General features: G+C 39.6%; 1 protein-coding gene across 4 annotated transcripts; it reads right to left on the bottom strand.

Moving 5' to 3' along the window:
* Window positions 1-1,814: 1,814 nt before the first annotated feature.
* uckl1b (uridine-cytidine kinase 1-like 1b) lies at window positions 1,815-17,661 on the bottom strand. 4 transcript variants are annotated; one of them, XM_083976282.1, is made up of 15 exons: window positions 17,555-17,661; window positions 12,044-12,237; window positions 11,270-11,376; window positions 9,904-10,074; window positions 9,454-9,525; window positions 8,973-9,162; window positions 8,341-8,402; window positions 7,333-7,349; window positions 5,344-5,442; window positions 5,120-5,213; window positions 4,540-4,602; window positions 4,282-4,404; window positions 3,881-3,988; window positions 3,635-3,791; window positions 1,815-3,488 (listed from the first exon to the last, which is right to left on the bottom strand). In XM_083976282.1, exons 1-15 carry the CDS (start codon window positions 17,626-17,628, stop codon window positions 3,409-3,411), a joined length of 1,611 nt encoding a protein of 536 aa, XP_083832408.1. In that variant the 5' UTR covers window positions 17,629-17,661; the 3' UTR covers window positions 1,815-3,408. The 4 variants fall into 4 exon arrangements, with proteins under 4 accessions (XP_083832408.1, XP_083832407.1, XP_083832410.1 ...); XM_083976281.1 differs by lacking the exon at window positions 7,333-7,349 and adding an exon at window positions 6,147-6,166; XM_083976284.1 differs by lacking the exon at window positions 17,555-17,661 and adding an exon at window positions 14,707-15,113.
* Between the last annotated feature and the right edge of the window lie 5,157 nt (window positions 17,662-22,818).

The following is a 22,818-nucleotide window of genomic DNA, read 5'->3' as shown; positions in this document are numbered from 1 at the left end:
AAGAACAATTACTCAGCCAAAGAAGCTTTGTGCACAAACTGCATCGCACGGTTAAAGTCTGTTAAATCATCCTGGCCTGACTTTATGAAGACATTGCAGTTTCATACAGTTCTCACTGTCATGATAAACTGTGCAGATGGAGGTTACAGCAGCAGACATACTATACACACAGACACACACACACACGGAAAGAGAGAGTGAAAGGAGAAGGAGGGAGAGAAAAGACGTCTATACTTTACCACTGTTCAACAACCCTCTTCACATGATTCAGAAATACTTCACCTTCTGAATAATTCATCCTTAACTATCTGCATTAAGCCACTGTGCTATGCTGGTCTCCTTCACATTTACAATCCAGACGCACTCACTGCCAGATAGCACATTAACCAAACAAATAACAACCATAAAAACACTGTTGCTTTCCATGTCTCCTCAATAATCATTATAATAATGGAAGATTGTGGCAAGTTTTGTGAGTTCTCCTCTCTAAGAGCTTTCAAAGTCTTCTCTGCGTACTCCTTACCCACATGGCAGGCAGACCCTCTGAATCCTCACACCCAGTCAATGCACAGGAGGTAAAAAAAAAAAAGAAAAAAGAAAAAAAAAGAAAGAGAGAGAGAGAGACATCTTCATCATCTAAAATCAAGAGCCAAAGAAGATACAGAGGAAGAGAGAGAAGAGCGACCTGGAGCCAAGCTGGTGACATGAGGATAAAAAAAAAGACAGGTCGCTGAGTTATAACTGCCGCTCCTGCTGTCTTTACCAAGCTGTGACCTCATCATGCTTTGTGCTACCAATGGGGATGCAACTCACAACACACATGCTGACACACACACAGACACACCACCTTCCTGTTTGTCAGTGCTGGTGGTAAACTTTCCACTGACATCTCCATTCGAGGGACTATGCCACTTTATCATGAGAAATGAAATAGATCTGAAACTGACTAAAGAAAATAGTATTTTGGCAAATGTCAGCATGCAGTGGAAGATAATAAACTAATTTGTGTATGGAAGTGAGTGAGTGAGTGTGTGTGTGGGTGTGTGTGTGCGTGTAGAAAGAGAGTACTACAATTGCTGTGATAAAAATAAAGACAAGGCAAACTTCTAAACTTATTGCAAATTAAATCCAATTTGACATTAAATGAACTCATTACTGCATTTTAATCAAATCTCAGCCATTTTCACTTTTGCAGAAAAACAGAACCCGTCAAATCTGAGACAGCTGAACATTTTTACTCTAGACAAACTAGAGCAGTGCAATGCTGCTGCTGCTGAGCTTCCTGATATTCTTAGCTCTTGTGTGTCTTTTGACTGTCCTTCTCACAGCTTCTCAGAAAAAAAACTGCCTCTAGCGGGTCAATATCTGCCTAATCGGCTGCTGGTTTGTAATTGTCCATCAGCCTCATCAAATGTATGTCAATCATGCTTTACTGTGGCTGACGTCTTGACAGCTGTCAGAGTGATAATTATGGAAAGTGATGGAAGATGTCAAGGTTACTTTCCATGAGAAGAGGACAACCACAATATCCTTCCTGTTCATTTTCAAAGTGTAGGTAATGTTTCATTCTGTCATTAAGTGTTGGATAGAGGTAAAAATGTGTGACTACGAAAATGTGTATCTCATCATGTTGATGATGAGAGAAATGTGCTTTTTTTTCTTTGAGGTTTGTTTTTCTATCCCAGTCTGAAAAAAGATTTTAATGCGAGGCTGAAATATGACCCCCGTTCACCTGGCGTGAACTAGCTGAACACAGATAATATGTTGTTTGTCGTAACATGTTTATTTGGCTTAAATGAAAGAATGCACCAGAAGAAATTTAAAAGCTCTTTTGCACTTTTATTAAATATATATATAAAAACATGCAGCAGAGGAGTTAAACAGCACACAGTCACACACTGAGGCTACAAACTCGGTCAACGGATTTTCAGTGCACAATGACTTGCTAACGGTTGTGTTGAGCAGAAGCAGTTGATTAAATGTTAAGATTATGGTGAACTAACAGCTGTACCGGTATCCAATGCTAATGTCATAGGTTGCACAGTGTTCCACTTTCAGCACGGCTCTTTTGATATTTTTTCTCGTATTGCTGTACCTATTTTTTTTGTTTTTTTGTAACGGAAATGAGTGATACTGTATGAGCAATGTTTATCAAAATATAGTACATGGATAATTGAGTGTCAACCTGTAAAGAGAACATCATATTCATCTAATTAAACGAGGGAGTCAACACATGATAGAGTAAAATGCAAAGCGCACTTTCTATGCAACGCTCTCCTCCTGACGTCTCATTACATCAGTTCTTATAAGCACGTGGATGAATATTTTAAAATACATCCACACTTTTGAAATTATCCTTATCAGAGCAAGGCAACATTTAACAGGCACTAAGTTTAACAGAAATCATGTTTTTTTTCTTTCCCCAATACTGACAATGTAAAAAGATCAGGCACTACAGGACACCTTTTGACTTGTTCTGAGGTCATATCAAACTCTACAGGCCCTTTTTTTTAAACCAAAAAAACAAAAAACAAAAAGAAAAAACAACAATTTCATCTACAGCATAAAAAAAGGCATAAATGAGGTTGTGTGGGACTGAAATAATCATTTAGTCTGTGTTTTGTTAAATGCAGATGACCTAGTTTCACAGCAGTAAAACGATATATTTGCCTTTTTACTCGTTAAGTCTATCCATAGTGTAGAATATGTAAATGAGGGATATACTGCATAAATACACAGCACAAGTGCATACTTTTAACAGTTTCAACACCCTTTTCTACTGGTTGGGTCAGCATCCACAGAGAAGGAAAAGGCTGAACCGGAGAGCTAAAAAAAAGAAAAAAAAAGACAGATACACCTACACATTTTCCGATTGAATGGTCCTTCAGAAAGTGCTCATGGCAATGGAAGTTGAGCAACATGAGTTCATGTTCTGATTTTTGAAAGTTGTGAGGAAGGTTTGTGATAAAAATAACCTTAAAAGCTCGATATTTCTTTTTCCCGTACAGCACGTGCAAATTTACATTCAGTGTCGTCTGCAGCACACGCCTTGAGGATAGATAATATTTTTCCAAAACATGTCTGCAAATTTTGATACAGAGATTGTCACATTCTAAAATTAAAGATTAAAATAAAACATTTGGACTTCATAACTTAGTGATCATACAAAAATATTTCAGTTCCACTTTCCACAACAGTATTTACATGAGATTAAATAATAATTTAACTTAAAATTTCAACATGGTGGCTCTAGATTGGCAACGTTCATCCTGTTTTGTTGATTTTTCAGGGTAGCATTGTTTGGCTCTTGGAGGACAAATTTTATGGCCTGACAGTAGCAAATGATCATCCTCAGAGGGGCATTTCCATGAATCACCCAATAAAGTCAATGCACTGCCAATAATTTGATCAATAACTGGGCTCATCCAAGTCGTCATCGCTCCAGTCAGGGGGTGCATCTGTTCCGAAGTACCGATCCCCAAAGTTTCCTACAGGGACGACAAATGTGATAGCATCAGTTAATCTGTTCGGATCAGAGACAACATCATGTAAAGGTCAAGCACGCCCCATGAAAAAAAAACACTGCAACAAGCAGTGCTTCTTCTACACTCTCTTCTATCCCAGCATTCCTCACCTATGCCAGGTATGATGTGGAACAGATCATTGACCTTCTTGTCGACAGCTGTGGTGATGATTTTAACCTGTGGAAATGCGTAGGCCACTGAATGGATTCCCATTTCAGCCATTAGCAAAGACACCAGCAGGATCTTGTCCTCCTGAACGTCATGGTCCTGAATATGAAAACACGACTGTGAAAAACTCTGTAATACAGCTCACTGCACAGTCAACACGGATTTGTGAACAAGTCGGGGACACCCACCAGAAGGACTCGTACAGCCATCATGGCAGCAGCTCCCGTGGACACAGTACAGTCCATCAGAATCACATGGTCTTCGCCGATGTCTTTGGGTAGACGCAGGTAATGAAGCTGCCAATGTTTTACACAGGATGTGGGTTGACACCAAAAATATGAAATACATGACCAGGACCTATATCCTGTAGCTATATCATAGGTGGTGTGTTGCAGAAAGCCCCTAACCTGAGAATTTCCTGCACAGGACATAAATAAATAAATAAATAAATAACTAAAATAAACAGCAGGACCTTGCAACACAACAAGACACTTAACATAACATAATTGACCAGAAAATTCACAAGTAAAAATATACATATATTTTTTTAAAGTTGCATGAGCCACACAGTCACAGTTCACATCTGTACCTCTGGTTCTCCTGTGTCCTGGTTGGTCTGAATGAGGATCTTGCCGATGCGGACATCTTTGCAGACAGCTCGAAGAGCCGGCTCCATGGTCTCCCCTGCTCGCAGGATGGACACGCCTGTGATCTAAAGAAAACCAAAGGAAAAAAAAAACGGAGGTTAATTGCATCAGTTTAGGCAGCGACAAAACTCTTTAAAAAAAAAAGAAAAGAAAAGAAAAAAAGTTGAGAAACCGGCAGGAAGTAAATGGAGTTCACTCACCCTCTTCCCATGGAAAGACCTGCCTTCATAATCCTCTCCTTGGGGGGTCTGGACTATGTGGACCTGAGATAATATTAAACATCATAACAGTGTGAGCACAGTGCTGATCATGACTGTACTATAGAATACAAGTCCGGAAAATACTTTGTGAGTACCTACAGTAAATTTCACACTTAAGTCACATGGGTGCAGACTCTAACTTGTCACCTGTTTCTCATGGTGAAGGTATGGAAACTTTCCACCGTGGTAACCTGACAAGCTTCCTGGCTCAGACGGCAGGCCACTATGTGCATGTATATCTTATTCTCTTTTCTGCAAATACCAGTGCTTACTCTTTTTCCATTCATCTCCATCTTTCAATATTTTCAAGACAACATATTGCATCTCACTCTCTCGATAGTTCTGGTCAACATCTGTCTATCCATCAGTTGTCTCACACTTTCTTTCTTTCCTTTTTTTCTTTTACACACCTACATCTACATCAATGTATCTAACTGTCCTAAATACAAAGGGTTACAGAATCCTCCTGTAGTGCTGTGGGTTAATTAACAGTGTATCTGAGGGATAGGGTGTGTGGCACCTGTGAGGGGAGGAAGGAGAGCGCTCGCTCGATCAACAGACGCATCAACCTCTTGGAGTAGAAAATGAATTCATCGCGGCTGGTTTCCTTATTTCTAAATGTGGTGATTAGGAAAGAGAGAGAGACACAAGATTTATGTTACTATCATATACAATGATAATTCCTTTAAACAAAAAAACTGCTTGTTCATTTGACAAATCAACATTTCATACAGCAGCTTTTACCTGATGATGGTGTGCATGCCCCTGACCTGGGGTGTACTCTCCAGGACGCTGAGTGTCTGGGGCAGAGGTTGGGCCTGGTGTGCTGACGCCAGGGCTGCCCTGTAACCACGGCAACACGCAGTAGACCAGGGGTGGTGCAGGGTGAGAGGAGCAGGGAAAGAGAAAAAGTGGATGGACACAGGAAAACAATGAACATGAATAAGTGCAATTAACACTTCTCTGCACCTGTGTGTACAGAATGTGGTGTACAACTTCACAAACAAGCAAAACAAGCAAAAAACAAAACAAAACAGACACACACACACACACACACACACACAGAGATGTGTAAATACATGCAAATCATTTTCAGAGAGTATTTGGAGCAAAGTTGACAATAGTAGTCTGTAACCACCGTAACTGGAAAAGGCAGACACACAAAACTGCAAAGCACACAGTGCCAGTGTTGAGTGTTTAAGTGGAAAATTACAACAGCACAGAGACCGTGATAATGGAAAAGAACATTAAGAATTAGGAATGAGCCATAAAAAAATATTAACATAATATACAGATTTGCAATAAAGGAAAATCTCACTGCATGATATAATTAATATGCATGAATGTTATTTTCCATGACCGGTCTCTACTCTCTAATAACTTCCTTGTTATATGTAGTTAGCCGAGGTCTAGCCTGGGCTCTAGGAGCGCACACTGTTACAAATAGTCAGTGATTCAGTGTTGTTGACACCACAGTCTCCACAATGTCACTGCGATACATGTTAGCCAGATGCAAAGGAAAGAAAAGTCATAGCAAATCTGCTCACATATCCCAGCGAAGTTTCCTCTATGGGGAGATTTTTTTTTCGACGAAACACAACAACAGTCACAAAAGAGGAGACACAGAGAGATGAAAAAACAACAGATAAGAGGAGGAAAAATGAGAGGAGACACAACATCAAGTGGATGAAGGGAGCAAGGATTATCTCTCACAGTGAAGAGTGTGACAGCTGAGACTTAAAAATGTCAAACGTCTCTGAAATACACTCAGCACTGAGGTAAATTTCCATTATAAGTAAACTAACTAAAATAATATTTACTGGTTCTCATTTTATTTGTCATAATACTGAGAGGAAAGGGGGTAACAGGCCGTGCTGAACACGTACTAGAGTTAAAGAGAGCATTATCAAGTTTTGGATCAGATTTGCAAATCTATACAAGTGCATCCATTGTGTGTACGCGTGGGAGGTGCGTGAACTATCGTGCGGCTGTCACTCTTTCACCATGTAGAAGAGGAGAGGTTGGTATTTCAGCTCACAGGCCCCAGCACATCCTGTGTCTAAAGACAGACACCAAGCTCACTTCCGCTCTCTCTGTCTCAGATACTGTGGCCGACATTCAATGGAAAAACTCAGCGCTTTGTAGTAGGGTATTGGAAACTTTCTCTGTGGCTGAGGTATGTGATAGTCAACAATAGCTGTAGCAAGAGCTTCCTCTCTCTTGCTTTCTGGTATTGTCACTCTCTCTCTCATTCTTGTTGCTGCTGAAAGGAGGGGTCAGTGACTTCACTCATTGGTGTATTTTTAGACACAGAAGGCAGGAAGAGCGTGAGTTGTCATTTCTCTAAAAGGTAGAGAGAAGGAAAACCAACGTCTTTACATTAAATGCTGGCTGCACCACATCACTTCAAAACTTTTGATCAAAGTTTCACTTTCAAATGTTCACAGCTGTTTTCATGCAGTTTTTATATTTGCTCCAACCTGGGGAGGACAAAATCTTTGCAATGTTTTGGTACGTTATCGTCACTAATCTGAAATGGGCCATATTAGGTAGGTTTACAGATGAAGAACAAGAGTGCCGCCTGGCGATGTGCCATGGCAGCCAGCAGTTCAGTGGAAGGTAGACGTTGGTTTTGCTGGACTCTTTTTCTCTCCCTCCCTGCAAGAAGCTGAAGTTGAGGAACTGGGCAGATGGTGAGGTAGAGAATGATAGACAGGATAAAGGCCACTCTACCTGACGCTGAGCTCGCGCTGTGAGCCATGGAGGGGGGATGGGGGGTGGGGGGGCGGGGTGGGGAAGGTGGGGAGGGGGTGAGAGAGTAGTCCATCAGCAGCCTGTGTATTACTGTGTGTGTATAGTGGGGAGGAAACAAAGCAAAGTGCACTTTGGCACAAAGTGCTCCCCATGGGTAAAAATTGCCTCTGGTTTCACAATTAGTGGGCTACATGTCACACATACTATAAAAGGGCAATGTCATGAACCATCACCATGAATGGATGGATTTATTATTTATAATATGTTTACTTTTAATTAATTCCCCATTTTGTCATAATTTACCAAACTAGAGCTACAAAGGTGTTAAAACTACAGATTCATCTCATTGATTTGGTGCATGTTTCATCTAACTCCATCTTGATGCCAGAAAATGTAAATAATTACCAAAACGAGAAGAAGAAAAAAAACTGCATATATGCCAAACATCAGGGCCCTATAAATTCCTACAAGTGAAAACATGAAGCTTCAGACTCATCAGAGAATGACTATCAAGTATAGCATTTGTGACTTATCAACTTTATGATTGTTGCTATAAGGGTAAACTAATTTGTATTAATTTGTACATTAGGAACCCACTAAGACAGGCAAATATTTAATATTAGTTATTACCTGCACCAAATATGCAAACAACTTGAGTCTATATCATATGTCAATGATTATATTCCCCAAGACAAATAAAAATAATTATAGCTAAGAATTGTTTGCACAATCTTTTACAGAATAGGCCTGGGGGCAATCATGCACAATCACCATCCACTTGGATAAATGCAATACAGGTTATTTCCACAAGAGGGTGTGATGGAGCTTGTAATCAATGACTACAAATTTAAGGTTGGTTGCAACTACTCAACTCCACCTGCACCTCACTGTAAGATAACACGAGTCAGACACCAAAATAAATATTAACCCAGAGTGACTGTGTATCTGTGTGTGTAGGTCTGTGAGTGTGAGTGTGACTTCACTTACCTCCTCCAGCTGACTGTGTACATGTTGCACGATCAAATCGATGGCCACCATGTTGCCACCACCTGACAAATACAGTGAAATTATGTTTAGATGCAAGTTGAAAACACACAGTGACTGACAGCAATTGAGATTTTAACAGCAGTGACATGTGAGAGATTATAACTAAATTCCAAACAGACTTGAATATAGCAATTATCATGTACTTGAATGTATTCAAGTCCATGATAAATTCCATCACATCCAGGCTTCAGGAGTGCAAATGTTTTAATTGAGTGCAAATGTTTGACTAATCTTGTAAATTATTTTAACTCATTTTAAAAATTCAATTTTGTTTTTTGTTTTGTTTGTTCGTTTGTTTTATGTTTTTAATTAATGTGACTATGTGTTGAAACTATGTACTGTCATTCTTGGCCAGGTCTCTCTTGCAAAAGAGATCTTGGATCTCAATGGGACAAACCTGGTTAAATAAAGGTTATAATAATAATAAAATTGTAATACTGAACCTTTGCAGTGAAACTAACGATTTAGCAGTATCATAGAAGGAGTAAAACTGAAGCTATATGTATGTAAATAATGTGTGTATGTCATGTATATATGTGTGTGTGTGTGTGTGTGTGTGAGTGTACACGCACCACGTGGCACCACAATATCAGCCAGGCGCATGGTGGGCTCGATGTACTGTTCAAATGCTGGCTTGACAAACTTGTTGTACTGTTTGATGACTCCTTCAATTTCTCGCCCCCTCTCTGAAATGTCCCTCCTCAAGCGGCGCACCAGGCGGATGTCCGAGTCTGTGTCCACAAAAAGTTTCATGTCCAACAGCTGACAGGAGAACATGAAACGGGGACAAACACCGTTTAGTTTCACAAACTGCAAATCTACACAAAGAAGACGCTGAAAACAAGGCAACCTAAAGACACTCTCTTGATTCTATTGTGAATTTATTTACATTTGATTCAGGGGTTTTACATTTAAAAGACTTGCAAAGCTTGTTTTTGCATAGACAATACTAGCTGCACATTTGACCACGACGAGCACAGATAACAATGAATCTGACACCAGCAACTTCCAGTGACCAGATGACCATGTCACAGGACAATAACCTTGACTTACCTGCAAGAGCTCTTTATCAGCGAAGGCCATGATTCCCTCAAAGATGATAACACTGGCTCCATATACAGTTTTCTGTGGTAGACACACGTGCAGATATTATTATAGTACAATGTACATACAAACAATAGTAGGTGACCATTAGACATTAGACACCAATCATTGTTTATGCTTAAACAATGTTTATGCTCAACCATAATTAACAGGTGCCACTGATAAATGAATATTGAACTTACAGTAGTCAATAGACATCAAAACACAAAACCATGTAGAGAGAAATCACACTGATGTTTTGTCTGCGACCATCTGGAGTAGCAGATTTGTGACTCTAAATCTCTAGCGAGGGAGATTAAAGCGCTCTTAGGTAATCGAGAAACTGAGATTATACGCAGTAACTTATTAACTTACAAAGTGCATTATCATGATGTTGAGTGTGTGTGCTTTCAACCTTACCCAGTCCTTATGTCTCCCATGAGTTGTGAAGTCATACACAGGGATTTTCACGCTCTTTCCCTTCTTTAGTTTGCGCAGGATGTGTTTCAGCAAATCAAAGTCAAAAGCATCGGGGTGGTCAAAGTTGTAGTCGTTACTGGCAGCAAGACTCTGCTCCTCTGGGGTTAGTACCTGAAGAAAAGGGCCAAAACAAAGTTGGAATGACTTTACAGAAACTGTGCTTTCTAAGCACAACGCAGCATCATTTTCTCATCAAAATATTTATTTGTCTCTGGCTTTTGCTTGTCAACAACAAACAAACACATAACACATACTAATATAATCATTTAGTAAATGAAATTACACACGCCTGTGTAAAAACACTTAGGCGCCGCAGATCACAGTTCAAGAGCGGTTGAAGTAAGGAGACCTAAATTTAGGAGAACATCATGCGCCACTGTGACGTCTGTACCAGGTGGTGTGTGTGTGTGTTTGTGTGTGTGTGTCTGCCCTCGGGGTGGTCAAGCATTAAAAGCCCGGACCTTGCATGTAGCAGTCTCAGAACAGCAACAGTCTCTTCTCAAGTTAACTGATTAAACACTTGTAATAATGATAACTCTGTGTTACAGGCTCTCAGGGGGCTGTAAGCAAACATTAGACAACGTGTCTTCTTTCCAACACAAGAGGAGAGGGTACAGAGTAAAAAAAGAAGAAGACAAATTCCATATCAAATATTTCGGATGCCGACCTAAAGTATGGCAATGTAGAGTGCGAACTGGCACTTGCTGAGGGCTGAAGTACCCCTGGTCACTGGTAGATCCCTCCTACTCCGAACAGTGTGAACCACTACTGTCAGATTGTGACAGGATTACATAACCAGAGAGTGGGTGGAGGTATAGAGGGGCATGAATGACGGCTCTGGCTTGATTGCTCTCCCTCACTCTTTTTTATTCTCCCCAATTCGCTCAACACTTCTCTTTCAACACAGCTGCCTTCTAATATTTTATCCTTTCTGTCTCCTTTCTCTCCACTGACTCATCTTATCCTCATTTTCCTTCTGGGACTCAAAGTGAATCCTATTTTCTCTCTTCTACTCTGTCTTTGCACTCAGCCCCTCTCTTTCCTACCCTTCCTTCAGGCCACTTGAGGAGTTAGCAGTCATAAAAGACACAGATGAAGCAATCATGAAAGGAACAAGTTATTTCTTAAGACTTATTTGATGTTAACATTTTAACCTCCAGAGTCTAAAAGCATCTGGATTGATGTCAAAATTGAAATACCTACATAAGAAATAGAAATCCTCACCTCACATCAATACAGATAGGTGTGAGGCTGCACATGGGCAGAGACTGGCAACATATATCCCACATACTACATAAATCCACACCTTGTAAAAAGAGTCCATGGAGAGAAGAACAACCCAAGGAACATCTAGAGCTTCAATGATTTTCCTTGCTACGGTTGTCTTCCCTGAAGCGCTGCCCCCACACAGACCTGCGACAGAATATTGACACAAAAACATTACGTAACACGTTCATACATTTTTAATTGCAAAAGTGTAATTTTATTTTTATGGTGGGAACATAGTAGCACTAGCTTGGCAGAACACTCTGTTGTTTCTTTACGTTGCCTTAGGTTATTATATTATATACGTGTAGAGACAGGTAGAAAAAGGGACTGGCTGTCTTTGAGATAAACATTCCCATTAACTGGTGAGAGTATTTGCAGAAATTCCTGTTCTCTTGAAAGCACACTACTTTCCAACGGCTTTCAGCAGAGTCCCTCAGCCTTAAAATCATCTAAAATACAAGTAATGACACCGTACTTTGTGTAAGTATGCATTACTTATAAATAAGGTGATTGCTCTGCTCCCTCACTGCTTTATTCAGGGAGTCGTTTTACTTTGTTTACAACAGATAAATACACCTGTAACCGCTAGGATGACAGTCAGTTCTTAGATTTCAGACTTGGTACTTGATTTTATCCAGGGAAGCATTTTTTTCAGGTTTGAAAACTCACTTATAAAAAGATTTATTGGTACTGGCATCTTATTTGTATTCTAATGCAAATGTATACATACTCTAATTAATCCATGTAGAAGGAATAGAGTCAGTGTTGAGTGTTGTAATGTTGGGTTATTCATTTGCGTTACGTCTCCTACCGATGACGAAGGCCTCTTTGGACTGTGTTCCATGTTCGTTGTACCAGGGCGGACGTCCAGCGGTGTAGATGGTTCGCTTGGAGGTGCGGAGGAGGGGGGGCTCAGACTTACACTGGCTGGTGGTCCTTTTCCTGGGCGACAGGCCCGCGTTTACCGCGGGGAGAAGCCGGTCAAGTGATCCCTCATTATCTCCACTGTAAACCAACAAACACAATAGAGCACATCACCAAGGAGAAAGGGACGAAACACCTGCTGTTTTCGTATTTTTTTTGCAATTTGATTGTTTGCATGGATGAGACAAACTACAGATTGCCTATACAGATACAGTGCTGAGGTGTACAATTTCTTTTTGACCCATGCTTACACATCTTTACGGGCTACTTATCTTATCAAGAGGTAAATTATAAATGGCTTTTGGTTACAGTATGACAAAGGCTTTTATTTTTCTTAACTTTCACAATGCCAGCACATAGCCTGCTTATTTGTGTCACTGTGCAAAGAGTTGCATTTGACCAGTGGCGTTAAAGCAAGCAATAAAAGGATCATCAAGACCATTGTGATAATCTTCCCTAAAGGAGAAGCTGCTCCTTGTTAAAGTTTCCAGCATATGAGTGCTTGATTCTCCTTTTAGTGTGTGATACATGTTTGCCAGTTTGGGTGTATAAATGCTAACCGGTCAAGTGACAGTAAACAAGACAATGCAAATGTTGTTACTCAGCAATAGCTTAATGCTATTTTTTAAACTTCCAACCACAGGGTCTTGTCTTGTAGAATATAAATACCTCAAGTAAGAGTAACAGTAACAGAATACACCGGATGTTACCTCAGAGGAAACATGTTGACTCAATTATATGAAAACTGTTGTGTGGTTATTTCTGTAGCTGAACCACATGTGCATGTGTTATATCCTGAAGGTATTGTCAATGACATAATCGTCATAATATCATTAGTCCTCAGACACAAATGACAACAGGCTCATTCAAAACAGGTACAAAACACAGGGGGACTTTGCATAGACTATACCAGCATGCTGGTCAATCAAATCTCCTGCACGACACCATAACAATACTGAAGACACAATTTGAAGAAGAGTTTTGTCCAATACTTAGCGCAAGTGTTTCTATGGCTTCTCAATTTTTGTAGTGAGTGAGGTGGAAAATGTGTGTGTACGAACAGTCCCTTTGTGGTCGCCAAACGCTGAAGAAGAAGTGTAGAAGAATGCACATTAACATTCAGTCAATGGTTGTGGCTGATCACGATTCAAAGCAGAGAGCAACAGTATAAAGGACCGGTCAAACACATTGCTGAATAAACTATCCCGAACTCAACTTCTGCCTGGAAAACACTTGTTCCCTTTTAACACTCTCTCAAAAACATTCCCCTAAAAACTCTAGTCTGAATCTGTGGTGCATTATCTCCACAAAAATGTTTTAGTCCAAGGGAAAAAACTACTTGCATAACATCTGCGAGGCAGTCATTTTAATCAGTGATAACGCACGCATATTAAGTTGCACAAGGAATATCACCAAGAGGCATCACCAAAACAAATGCTGCCTTGATAAGGCTAACCAGGTAACAGTTGCTAGCAAAACTTACTGCCGTATCCGAGACATCCATACTTCACCAATTGAGGACAGCAAAAATCCAGATGCCATAACTATAGAAAGCTGTGTATGAGAGCAGTCAAAGAGTTTCCTCTGCCTATTTCTCTGTTTTCCAGTCAACTTTCAGCTCTCACATGTTTTTATGGGCCATCTATCTTGCTAGGTGTCAGGAGGTTGGGGGTGAAACAAACGAGAGGGCAAAGATTTATCTTATCTCACCAGGGTTACCTGAACTTGGATGGAGACAGGGAGTGAAATGAAACTAAGAAAGCACACAAAAGGCACGGGACACTCAAACATAGCACACCCAAACTGGGTTATCAGTTAAAACCAAACTAGGGTTGCCATAAAAGATAAGTATGGTTGACTCTGCTGACTCATGGCCTTATTCAGTGGTTACAGTAGCAATACACTGTGCTCCTCAACAATACATCCATGGATCTATGGATGCACCTTTGGGAAAAGTGACGGTGACAGTGCAGGTTACTTGAGGCCAGATGAGATGAGACCATCTAAGCCCAACGGTCAGCAGTGACCCGGGACAATAATAGAAGTAAATAAGACACAGGGGGGGTCATACAATATCTGACACTATGTGGTGCCTCTATTGACAAAAACAACAACTTCTTTACACTGTTCGACTTTAATACAGTTGCTTCATTCCAGTTTGCACTGTATCGTAAATTTGGGCAACAAAATGGTGTAAAATGCTAACATAATGTCATAACTTGTGATCGAATCGTAACACAATTATCCTGCATAAACTTTGGGTGTCAGCACAAAAGCACTTCTGCAGACAGTCACTCTCACCAAACCGGTGAGACACTACTGTAACTGACAGACACAAAGTTTCCTAAAGCACGTAAACACAAACCAGTATGGCTATACTCCAGAGAGCTTAGTGACTGGAGCTGTCATTCCTGTTTATCCAGATAATGAAGAGAGCAACTTACACCAAGACTTAGCAAAACACTTGTTTAGTAGTACATCTGATGGCACTAGAATTGAAAGACAAATGACATCATGTAAATAAATAAATAAATAAATAAATACACTTACCTGCCATCAGATCTGAGAGTCCAACAGCCAGATACTCTAGCTCCTGAGTAAGACGGTAGATAGCTCATGCCTCAAGACAATATGATTACGCCCTCCACTTTGTGTGCTATGCAAGTTTTGTCTTGATCTTATAGTTTTATACACACTCAAGCACAATAAAGCAGTTAACAGCACTGCACTCTGGTACAACACATCCAGAGAGAGAGAGAGAGAGGGAGGGCAATGTAAAGGGGAGTTAGCTTTGATGAAAAACGAAACTTTAAACATCTGTTTAGCTTTCTGTTTTGGGAGAGAGAGGCACTGCAGCCTGGTGGACAGCGCATTCAGACTGGGACTACGGCACTGCTTTTCCCTCCTCTTTCACTTGCTCTTTTCTCCTCCCCTCATTCGTTCAGCCAACAAATGTAAGAGGATAACCTACCCTCCAGATTATGTTCATTAGGTGGTATTAATAGCATGAGGTTAAAGCTAGACCTTCCCACTCCTGGCACACTCACACACACATAAACACACACACATACACATGCCAAGCTTGGGTCATCTGTCTTTGACAGTCAGTGTCGCAATATGTGGCTGGAGGTGAAAGAGGAACCAGAAGGGAGCGACAGAGATACAAAAAAAAATAACATGGGAAAAGGGAAAAAGAAAAAGTGTGAAGAAAAAAAAACAGACACAGTAGGAAGAGAAAAACAGGCTGCTACTATTTTGCTCTGATATTGATGCAGTTGATCAAATTCAGAGACGCTTGAGGCCGTGTTACAGAGGTGAAGAGAAGGAGGAATGGAAAGATGCAGAGAGACAGAGGGAAAGGGGAAGAGAGATGTGCTTTTTTCCCCTGCAGGGACTCGCCATGTCTCTGTGTACCTTACACCAGAGTCTGGAGACGTCAGCATTATCAACACACACACATACACACACGTACGCACGCGCTTTACCCACTGGGTGCATGATGAAACCCAACACTACCTCTACTGCTCTATCAGCTGACAGTCTGCGGAATAGCCCTGGGCACATACAGTACAACGAACATGTGCACAACACACACACATACACTCCTTCCGGGCCACAACTTGTGGAGACAAACAAATCATTATACCCAGAGATCAGGGGAGATAGGCTAATTCTCTTCTGGAGCAACAAAAACAAATCCAAGGAGTGCACAGGCCACAGCTTAAAAAACCTCACTGCTCAGAGAAGTCACAAATTAAACCAACATTCAAAGCGTTTCTAAATATTTAGACTGGACAGGACCTCATATCTGCTACTTCCTCGTTAAAACCACAAGGGAGAGACATGGGGGAATTCAGTGTTTTTTCTCTAATCGTAATTGCAGACTTGGGACTTTTGCTGCTTCTTGTTATTGCAGTGAGAAAGCCACGCCGAAACAAGACGCCTGAACTGGTTGCTATGTCAAACATTCAGCTACCTCTCTGTAGCTGCAGAGACACAGCAGAGTTATGGGGGCCCCGGTCGTGGTAAAACTTTACTAAAAATAATATTGTTAAGTAATATGAGAAATGTTAAGGCACAACAAACACAGGGTGTCCCTAAATTCTAATTTACTAAAAATAATATTGTTAAGTAATAGCCTATGAGAAATGTTAACAACAAACACAGGGTGTCCCTAAATTCTAATGACTTATAAAAAAAAAGAAGTAATGTTAGTGAAAAATTTAAGTCACATCTCACAGAAGCCATTAAGGTACAACATATGTCAACATGACCCAAATTCCAAATGCATTTTCTTATCTATTTTGGAAACTAGGGCAGACTTATGTAAGTGGATACATATACTGTAGATAAGGTGGGCAATATAAACAAAACACGCCACCAATGCATTGCAATCCAAGATCATAAATCTGCAGCTGAATCTTATGCTGTTCGATTTAAAGTTGGATCTAATTCAACTGGTAGTTTACAAGGTTTACAAGTTGTTTCCTACTTTTTGCAGTAATCAAGCAGATATATTTATGTAAAGCTTTATCTAAATGTGACCATGTCGGTGTACTGTAACTTCAATGTGATACCGGTTTAATAAACAGGAATACACCCTGTGTGTGTGAATTGATTAATGCGGTAACACCCTCTAGTGGCCGAGTTAGGTACCAGTTTGTAGGCTGCTTTTTTTTCTTTCTTTTTTTCTTTACTGTAGGTGGTTACAGAAAGAGCACTAATTGGATGAATGACGGTATGATATGTTAATACAAATTCCGCTATGGCGTTAGTCACCTCATTCAACTATCACACCTCTTTGTAGCCTTACATTGCCTTTAGGGAGATGATATTTGTTTGTCAGAAAATGGCACTTACTCATGCTGCAGTGCCAGCACAGAAAAAAACACATGCCATGTTTCTCTCCTTTCCTAAATGAATGCATGCTGCCTCTTGCTTCACTTCCTCTCTGCGCTAGTCAGGCTGCTGGTGCACGCCACGTTGCAGTAACAGCACATGTTAAAGGCACATTATTAGCATGTCTCATGCTGAGTTAGCTACATGTGTCAAATATTCGTGTGTTGTCATAAGTTAAGGAGGGTGACAGAAGTTATACGGGGAGGTTACCTTGTGTTAAAATAGGACAGGTGTTATTAATAACCTCGTGAGAGACCGAAAGCAAAACCTACTCCCGGGTTTAATATAAATAACATGACAATTTCTCTGCGTCATGTTACTTTTAGGCAAGTTACAGTGGCTGTAGCCTACTCACTAAGGGACACAACGTGACAGGTCGAGTTTCCTCAATAGCCTAACCAGTGGATATTTATTCATTTTCTTTTTTTAAATGTAGTCCAAAAATCGTTACGTTATTCCAAACTTTTCCGAGTAAAACCCACATATGCTGACATATTACCTGCTCGACAAAGTGGGAGTTTTCTCTTCGTTCTCCATCTTTGAGGGCCTGTCTTCCCAGCTATCGTCAGACATGCTCTCTGTTGTTGAAGATTGGTGCTGCTGGGAGTACAGTTAGCTCTGAGGCATCATGGGACTTGTAGGCGTATCGCGTTTCATTCTGATGGGTGCGTCACCAGCGGAAACTGAGATGGACTTCATACCCCAGAATGCAGCTCTTCCGCTTTTTTCCCCAGCCAGTAGTGTACATAATTATCATAATAATCCACGCCTTTTCATAAAGTGTTACTTATTTCTGTTTTATACCACACATGATTCAGCTGTAGGTGGCATGCAAAAGTTTGAGCAGAAATGTGAACAGTTAAGCAAGATGAAATGATCTCCAAAAGTCATAACAGATGACACATTCCCTTTACATTTTAAACTATAAATAGATTTTTTTTTTTAATTTCCATCTTTTACAATTTCAAAATGACAGAAAGGAAAAGGGCCAGCAAAGGCTTGGGCACCGTGCATAGTTAGTACAGTACCTACTGTAGTAGCCCCCCACCCCGGAGACTACAGCAGGTAGGCCTAAATTGTAATAGCTTCCTTGGCCAAAGTTAAGTCATTGGTTTGCTTTTCACTCTAAAATTATATAAAACAAAAATAATACAGTGATATTGCTTAAAATATTGCAAAAGAGTGTTTCATGTTTAACTTTATGCCTTTTGGAGATCATTTTATCTTCCACTTATTCACATTTACAGAAATTTTGCATGCCACTGTATATCAGGAAAATATTTCTATGACTTCATGATACAATCGCCTACTCTCAAAAATCAGTTACAACGAAACTAGGACATTAAAAAGATCAATATATTAACTTGTCAGTGTGCCAAATTTTAACTGTATGTCTGAATAGTAATAAATCCTACATTACAATAGAAGCCAACCTGTTCACGCAGGCCCCCTAGTGGTTGGGACGCCGGCGTCCCAAATCAATAACACATGAACGGCGTCCTTAATATAACGAAACGTAGGCATGCTGTAATGAAAACTCCACCACAGACCTTTTAAGGACACTTTCGGCAACAAGTAGAAAAAAAAATGAAGTTTCTAAGTGCTACGGTTTTTTCACAGTCACTGAAAATGTCTCAAACAATATCAGACTACGGCAGCCCACAAGCGACGTCACGTCAACAACGAAGGTGATTTTAACATATATGTACCATCTGTACACCTCTTCTTTCACCACCAAAAAATCATAAACTGTCATATAAACAAAAGCAAAACTCAAAAATGCAGTTTTTACCCCAGTAAAGGTTTAAACCAGCCTGCTCACTGAACACACACAAACCCGGAAGTCATTTTCGAGTGCCGAAAAAGACGGACATTTGTCAGTCACAAACCCACTAAAACACTGAATAAAATTACAAGCTTACCCTCTTTTTCAAGCTGAAGATGTGCTCGACAAAACAGGCATGGGCGATTTAATCCATCGTGACCAGATAATCCGTTAATGGTTACGTTTACCCGCAGTGCTAATGCTATGAGCTATTATCCGTCAGACTGCGCACCCGCTTTGCGCATCTCTCGTCGCCTGTCAATCAAAGTCACGGGGGTGAAAACTTTTTGGTCCAATAGCAGAGACTCTAAGGTGTGACCTGATGTATAATGATCCCTGATTGGGCAAAGCTTAAGCCTGCACCAAGCTGGTTCATGTGGTTCCCTCTCCCCCTAGTGTCAACATGTAAGCAATACAAGTCTCCACAAAAAGTGTGTTTTTACTGCCCCAAGTTTAATTAAAATAATAATAAAAGACAAAATGAACTATTTCAAATGGTTGTGGGATGTTTACTTCTGGAGTTTTAAAGGAAAATAACAATATAATACAGGCGAAAATAGGTAAATTCATGTTTGGATGGGTTTTGGACACTAAATATTCATCCCCATTAATTACATTTTCAAATGGCATTTTGCTTATGTAACTGGTGTTCCTAAAACCCATCAAGTGTGTGATTGGCCCCAATAGGTTATCTGTTGGAAAAAAAAAAAATCTCACTAAAATCTTGCAGTGTGCATTTTAGCCAAATTGGACAATTTTGGACAGGTTTTGCACACTGTACATCGCCAAGGGACACTGTTTGGAAAAACTCTATAGTGCCTCAGTAGTTTTACCTATCAACCTAACATTTGGTACATATGTGGACAGGGAGTGTGTGAACCATATATGTAACATTCAACCTGTTTTATAATTAGGATTTTGATATATCACCTTTTCACCAAAAATTTCAAACTCGTTTTTTTTTTTTTCAAAAGAAAATAGTAATTTCAGAAGCCCATTTTTTTATGGAATGACTCAATTCAATATTTTATACATATAGATGTAAAGGGACAAAGGTTGTCTTTCATTTAAGCCATAAACCATAGTTGTGGGATTAGTACTTCTGTGGCTATTAAGCTTTAATTGCAGTGATACAAAAACAGGCGGAAATTGCCAAAAATGGCCTCTGCATACATTTTTAAACTCCTAACACTGGGAAAGATCCATTTTAGCACAGCGCTCAGTCACATCTTAGCATATCCCAGGTGCAGTCATAGACCGTGGGTGTAGAGTTATTATGATTCATTTCCATTTACAGTACTGTACAATAGTTATCAGCACTTTGGATGTTGCGATTCTTATTCATCACAAGTACAGGAGACATCTGATAGTAAATAAGTATAAAATTCATGACCTCTGTAGGAACTTGATCTGTTAGATTCTTACAATGACATTTCATGTAAGCCACTTATTTATCCAGAATAACCTAAATGTTGAGACAGTTAACACAAGTTTAGTCAACAAACTTTTATTAATTAGTTGAGGGATACTAATGCACAGGTAATACAACAAGTTTGGGAGAAAAATTGTAACAGTTCAGACTCAAAGGAGGCATTGATTCCTTTTACATTAGGTACTATACAGCTTCATTTCAGATATGGAAATCTTTAATACACCATTAGTCTCATTTCACCTGTTACTTATATATCTTAACCAGTTATGAGCTACAACATCATCTCGTAAAACTCTCGACATTTTCACCACAATGGCCCCCACAGAGAGGCGGACACCATTTCCTGCATTTGAAGTAGGTAGCATACAAAATGAACCACTGTCGTCCAAATAAAAGGGTAAAATTCTCAGGCTGTCTAAGGGGATTTCTAGGGATTAATCTTGGTTTTGGAAATAACATTGTTGACAAAGGGAAGACGCTTGAGCCTGCTGTTTCCCCAGGTACAAAAGTCACACCACACACAGTCCAGGTAACTAGAAAGCTCCAACAACACTCCTATTTCAAGCCTATTTCATGGTATAGTAAGTGCACTAAATACAGAAACAAACACACATACATATGCCTTGTTGTCCCATATTGAATAGATAGTAATAAAGGACTCTCTCAATGTGTTTGTCATTGTGTACTGAAAAAGCTCAATTTATGTGCATCATCAAAATGAATAAAATAACAGTGTATGCCGACACATAGGCCTACAATGTTCTTTGTGGTCTACAAATTTTTTCAACCTTTTTTTTTTTTAAGTTTTTTTTTTTAGATTTCATAATATGTAAAAAGCCTTTTCAAAGCAAACAAAGAAAAGTAGGGGAGTGAAAAAAGCCATACATTTTTGAAAAGACACATCAATATCAAAATATCAGCAAGCCAACAAAACCAGCTAAATATGGTGTATTGCTGTACTCTCTAAACATGTTGCAGTTAGCTCACACTGCGGGATAGATATGTGTTTTCCACATCGTAGGAAGACAGATAGTAAAGGGTGTGATAAAATATAAAATACCCACTGTTAAAAGCAGTGCTAAACTATCATATTGCAACACCAAAGCTTGTCAGGTAAACACAGTCAATGTGACGTTATTAATGAAACGAGTAACAAGCAGCTGATGAACTGATTCTGTGCCACAGCATAACACTCAACGAAAAGTGTTACCATTTCTGACATCCAGTCATTACAAAGGTGCTAACTGTTTAATACACATGCACGCACGCAGGCACGCTCACACACACTCTCTCTCTCTCTTTCAAAGACTCACTCACACAAGGTCTGGACAACTCATATTGGAAAGGTCCGAGGACCAATCAGTGCTTGTTTCTTATCCTCTCTGTCAGTCGAACCTGGATAGAAGATAAAGGTCCATCCCAACAACAGAGACAGACACATGCATATTCAACCCCACCTGAATAAGCTCCATCAGTTGATTGATTATGGAGGAATTCAGCTCAAATCTTTGCTTTACAATATAAAAGGTCACTGCGTAGGGATGACACTACCTGGGACACGCATACATTTCAAATCCAATGTTCCTTGACAACGTTCAGCTGACATCAGTGCTTGATTTAAATGATGACATTGACATTTGTTGGTGCAAAATTTAGAGGACTTGCCAGTAAGGAGAAAATGTCAGGATGGATTGATGGGCTTAACTGAGTTGTATCAGGTCCTTAAGGTAGAGTGGCAAGTACTGTAGAGCACCCTTATTAACTCACCAGAATAATCCCCACATCACAACTTTACCCAAAGCTATCAGATTGCTACCTACGTAATACATACAAGAGAATATAAAATAGATTTAGGATGTCTTTTTTTCTTAAGTAAGCAAGTCATTATCTTTATGGACATAGACTGTAAATATAAATCAAATATTTATGGAGTTTTCCTTTGTTCAAATTGTTAATATAACTGTGAATTCAAGTATCTACTTTAAACATGTTTAAGTGAAAATATTCTCTGATTGCACACATTTTAGATTTGAAAAGTTATTTAATAATATTGGATTACTTTGTTTAAATCTGAAGCTAAACTAGCATTAGGTGGTAGAGCAGCCTTAATTCAACAAGACCAGCTATGGCTTTGCGTGGTGAGTCATAATTATATGGTCATGTTGGATTACAGATAGCATATAGAAAGAGATAGCCACGCTGCTCATTATACCCATGTATAGACAAATTTAGATTTTCTCTAGTTTAATTTTTCATCAGAGTAAAATATTCCCGCTCCTGTGCCTGACAGCTCGGCTAAGTTGAATACTCCTGGAGTGCAAAAATACAAGAGGGGAGTGAGAAGGGTTAAGGGTTAAAGTGCAAGGCAATAACTTTGAGCGTCCAGGAATTAATTCATATACATTATTATATGTGAATTTTCATTTGCAATTTTTCTGTTTAATAAAAGATTTTTTTTGTTTCCTCAACCTCTCTATAAAAGATAGTATGTGTATTCTCTTCTCAG

Source organism: Trachurus trachurus, assembly GCF_905171665.1.
Source record: "Trachurus trachurus genome assembly, chromosome: 7".
Classification (NCBI taxonomy): Eukaryota; Metazoa; Chordata; class Actinopteri; order Carangiformes; family Carangidae; genus Trachurus; species Trachurus trachurus.
This window is presented reverse-complemented; position numbering and strand designations above follow the sequence as displayed.

What these genes read in the sequence shown, in the direction of transcription:
- uckl1b (XM_083976281.1), bottom strand. Translation starts at nt 17,628, where the DNA reads ATGTCTGACGATAGCTGGGAAGACAGGCCCTCAAAGATGGAGAACGAA. An exon ending in AGGAAACTTCGCTGGGATAT is followed by an intron (nt 5,443 to 6,146) that starts GTGAGCAGATTT and finishes CCGTGGTTACAG; the next exon opens with GGCAGCCCTGGCGTCAGCAC. An exon ending in TGGCTGTACGAGTCCTTCTG is followed by an intron (nt 3,792 to 3,880) that starts GTGGGTGTCCCC and finishes TTTCATATTCAG; the next exon opens with GACCATGACGTTCAGGAGGA.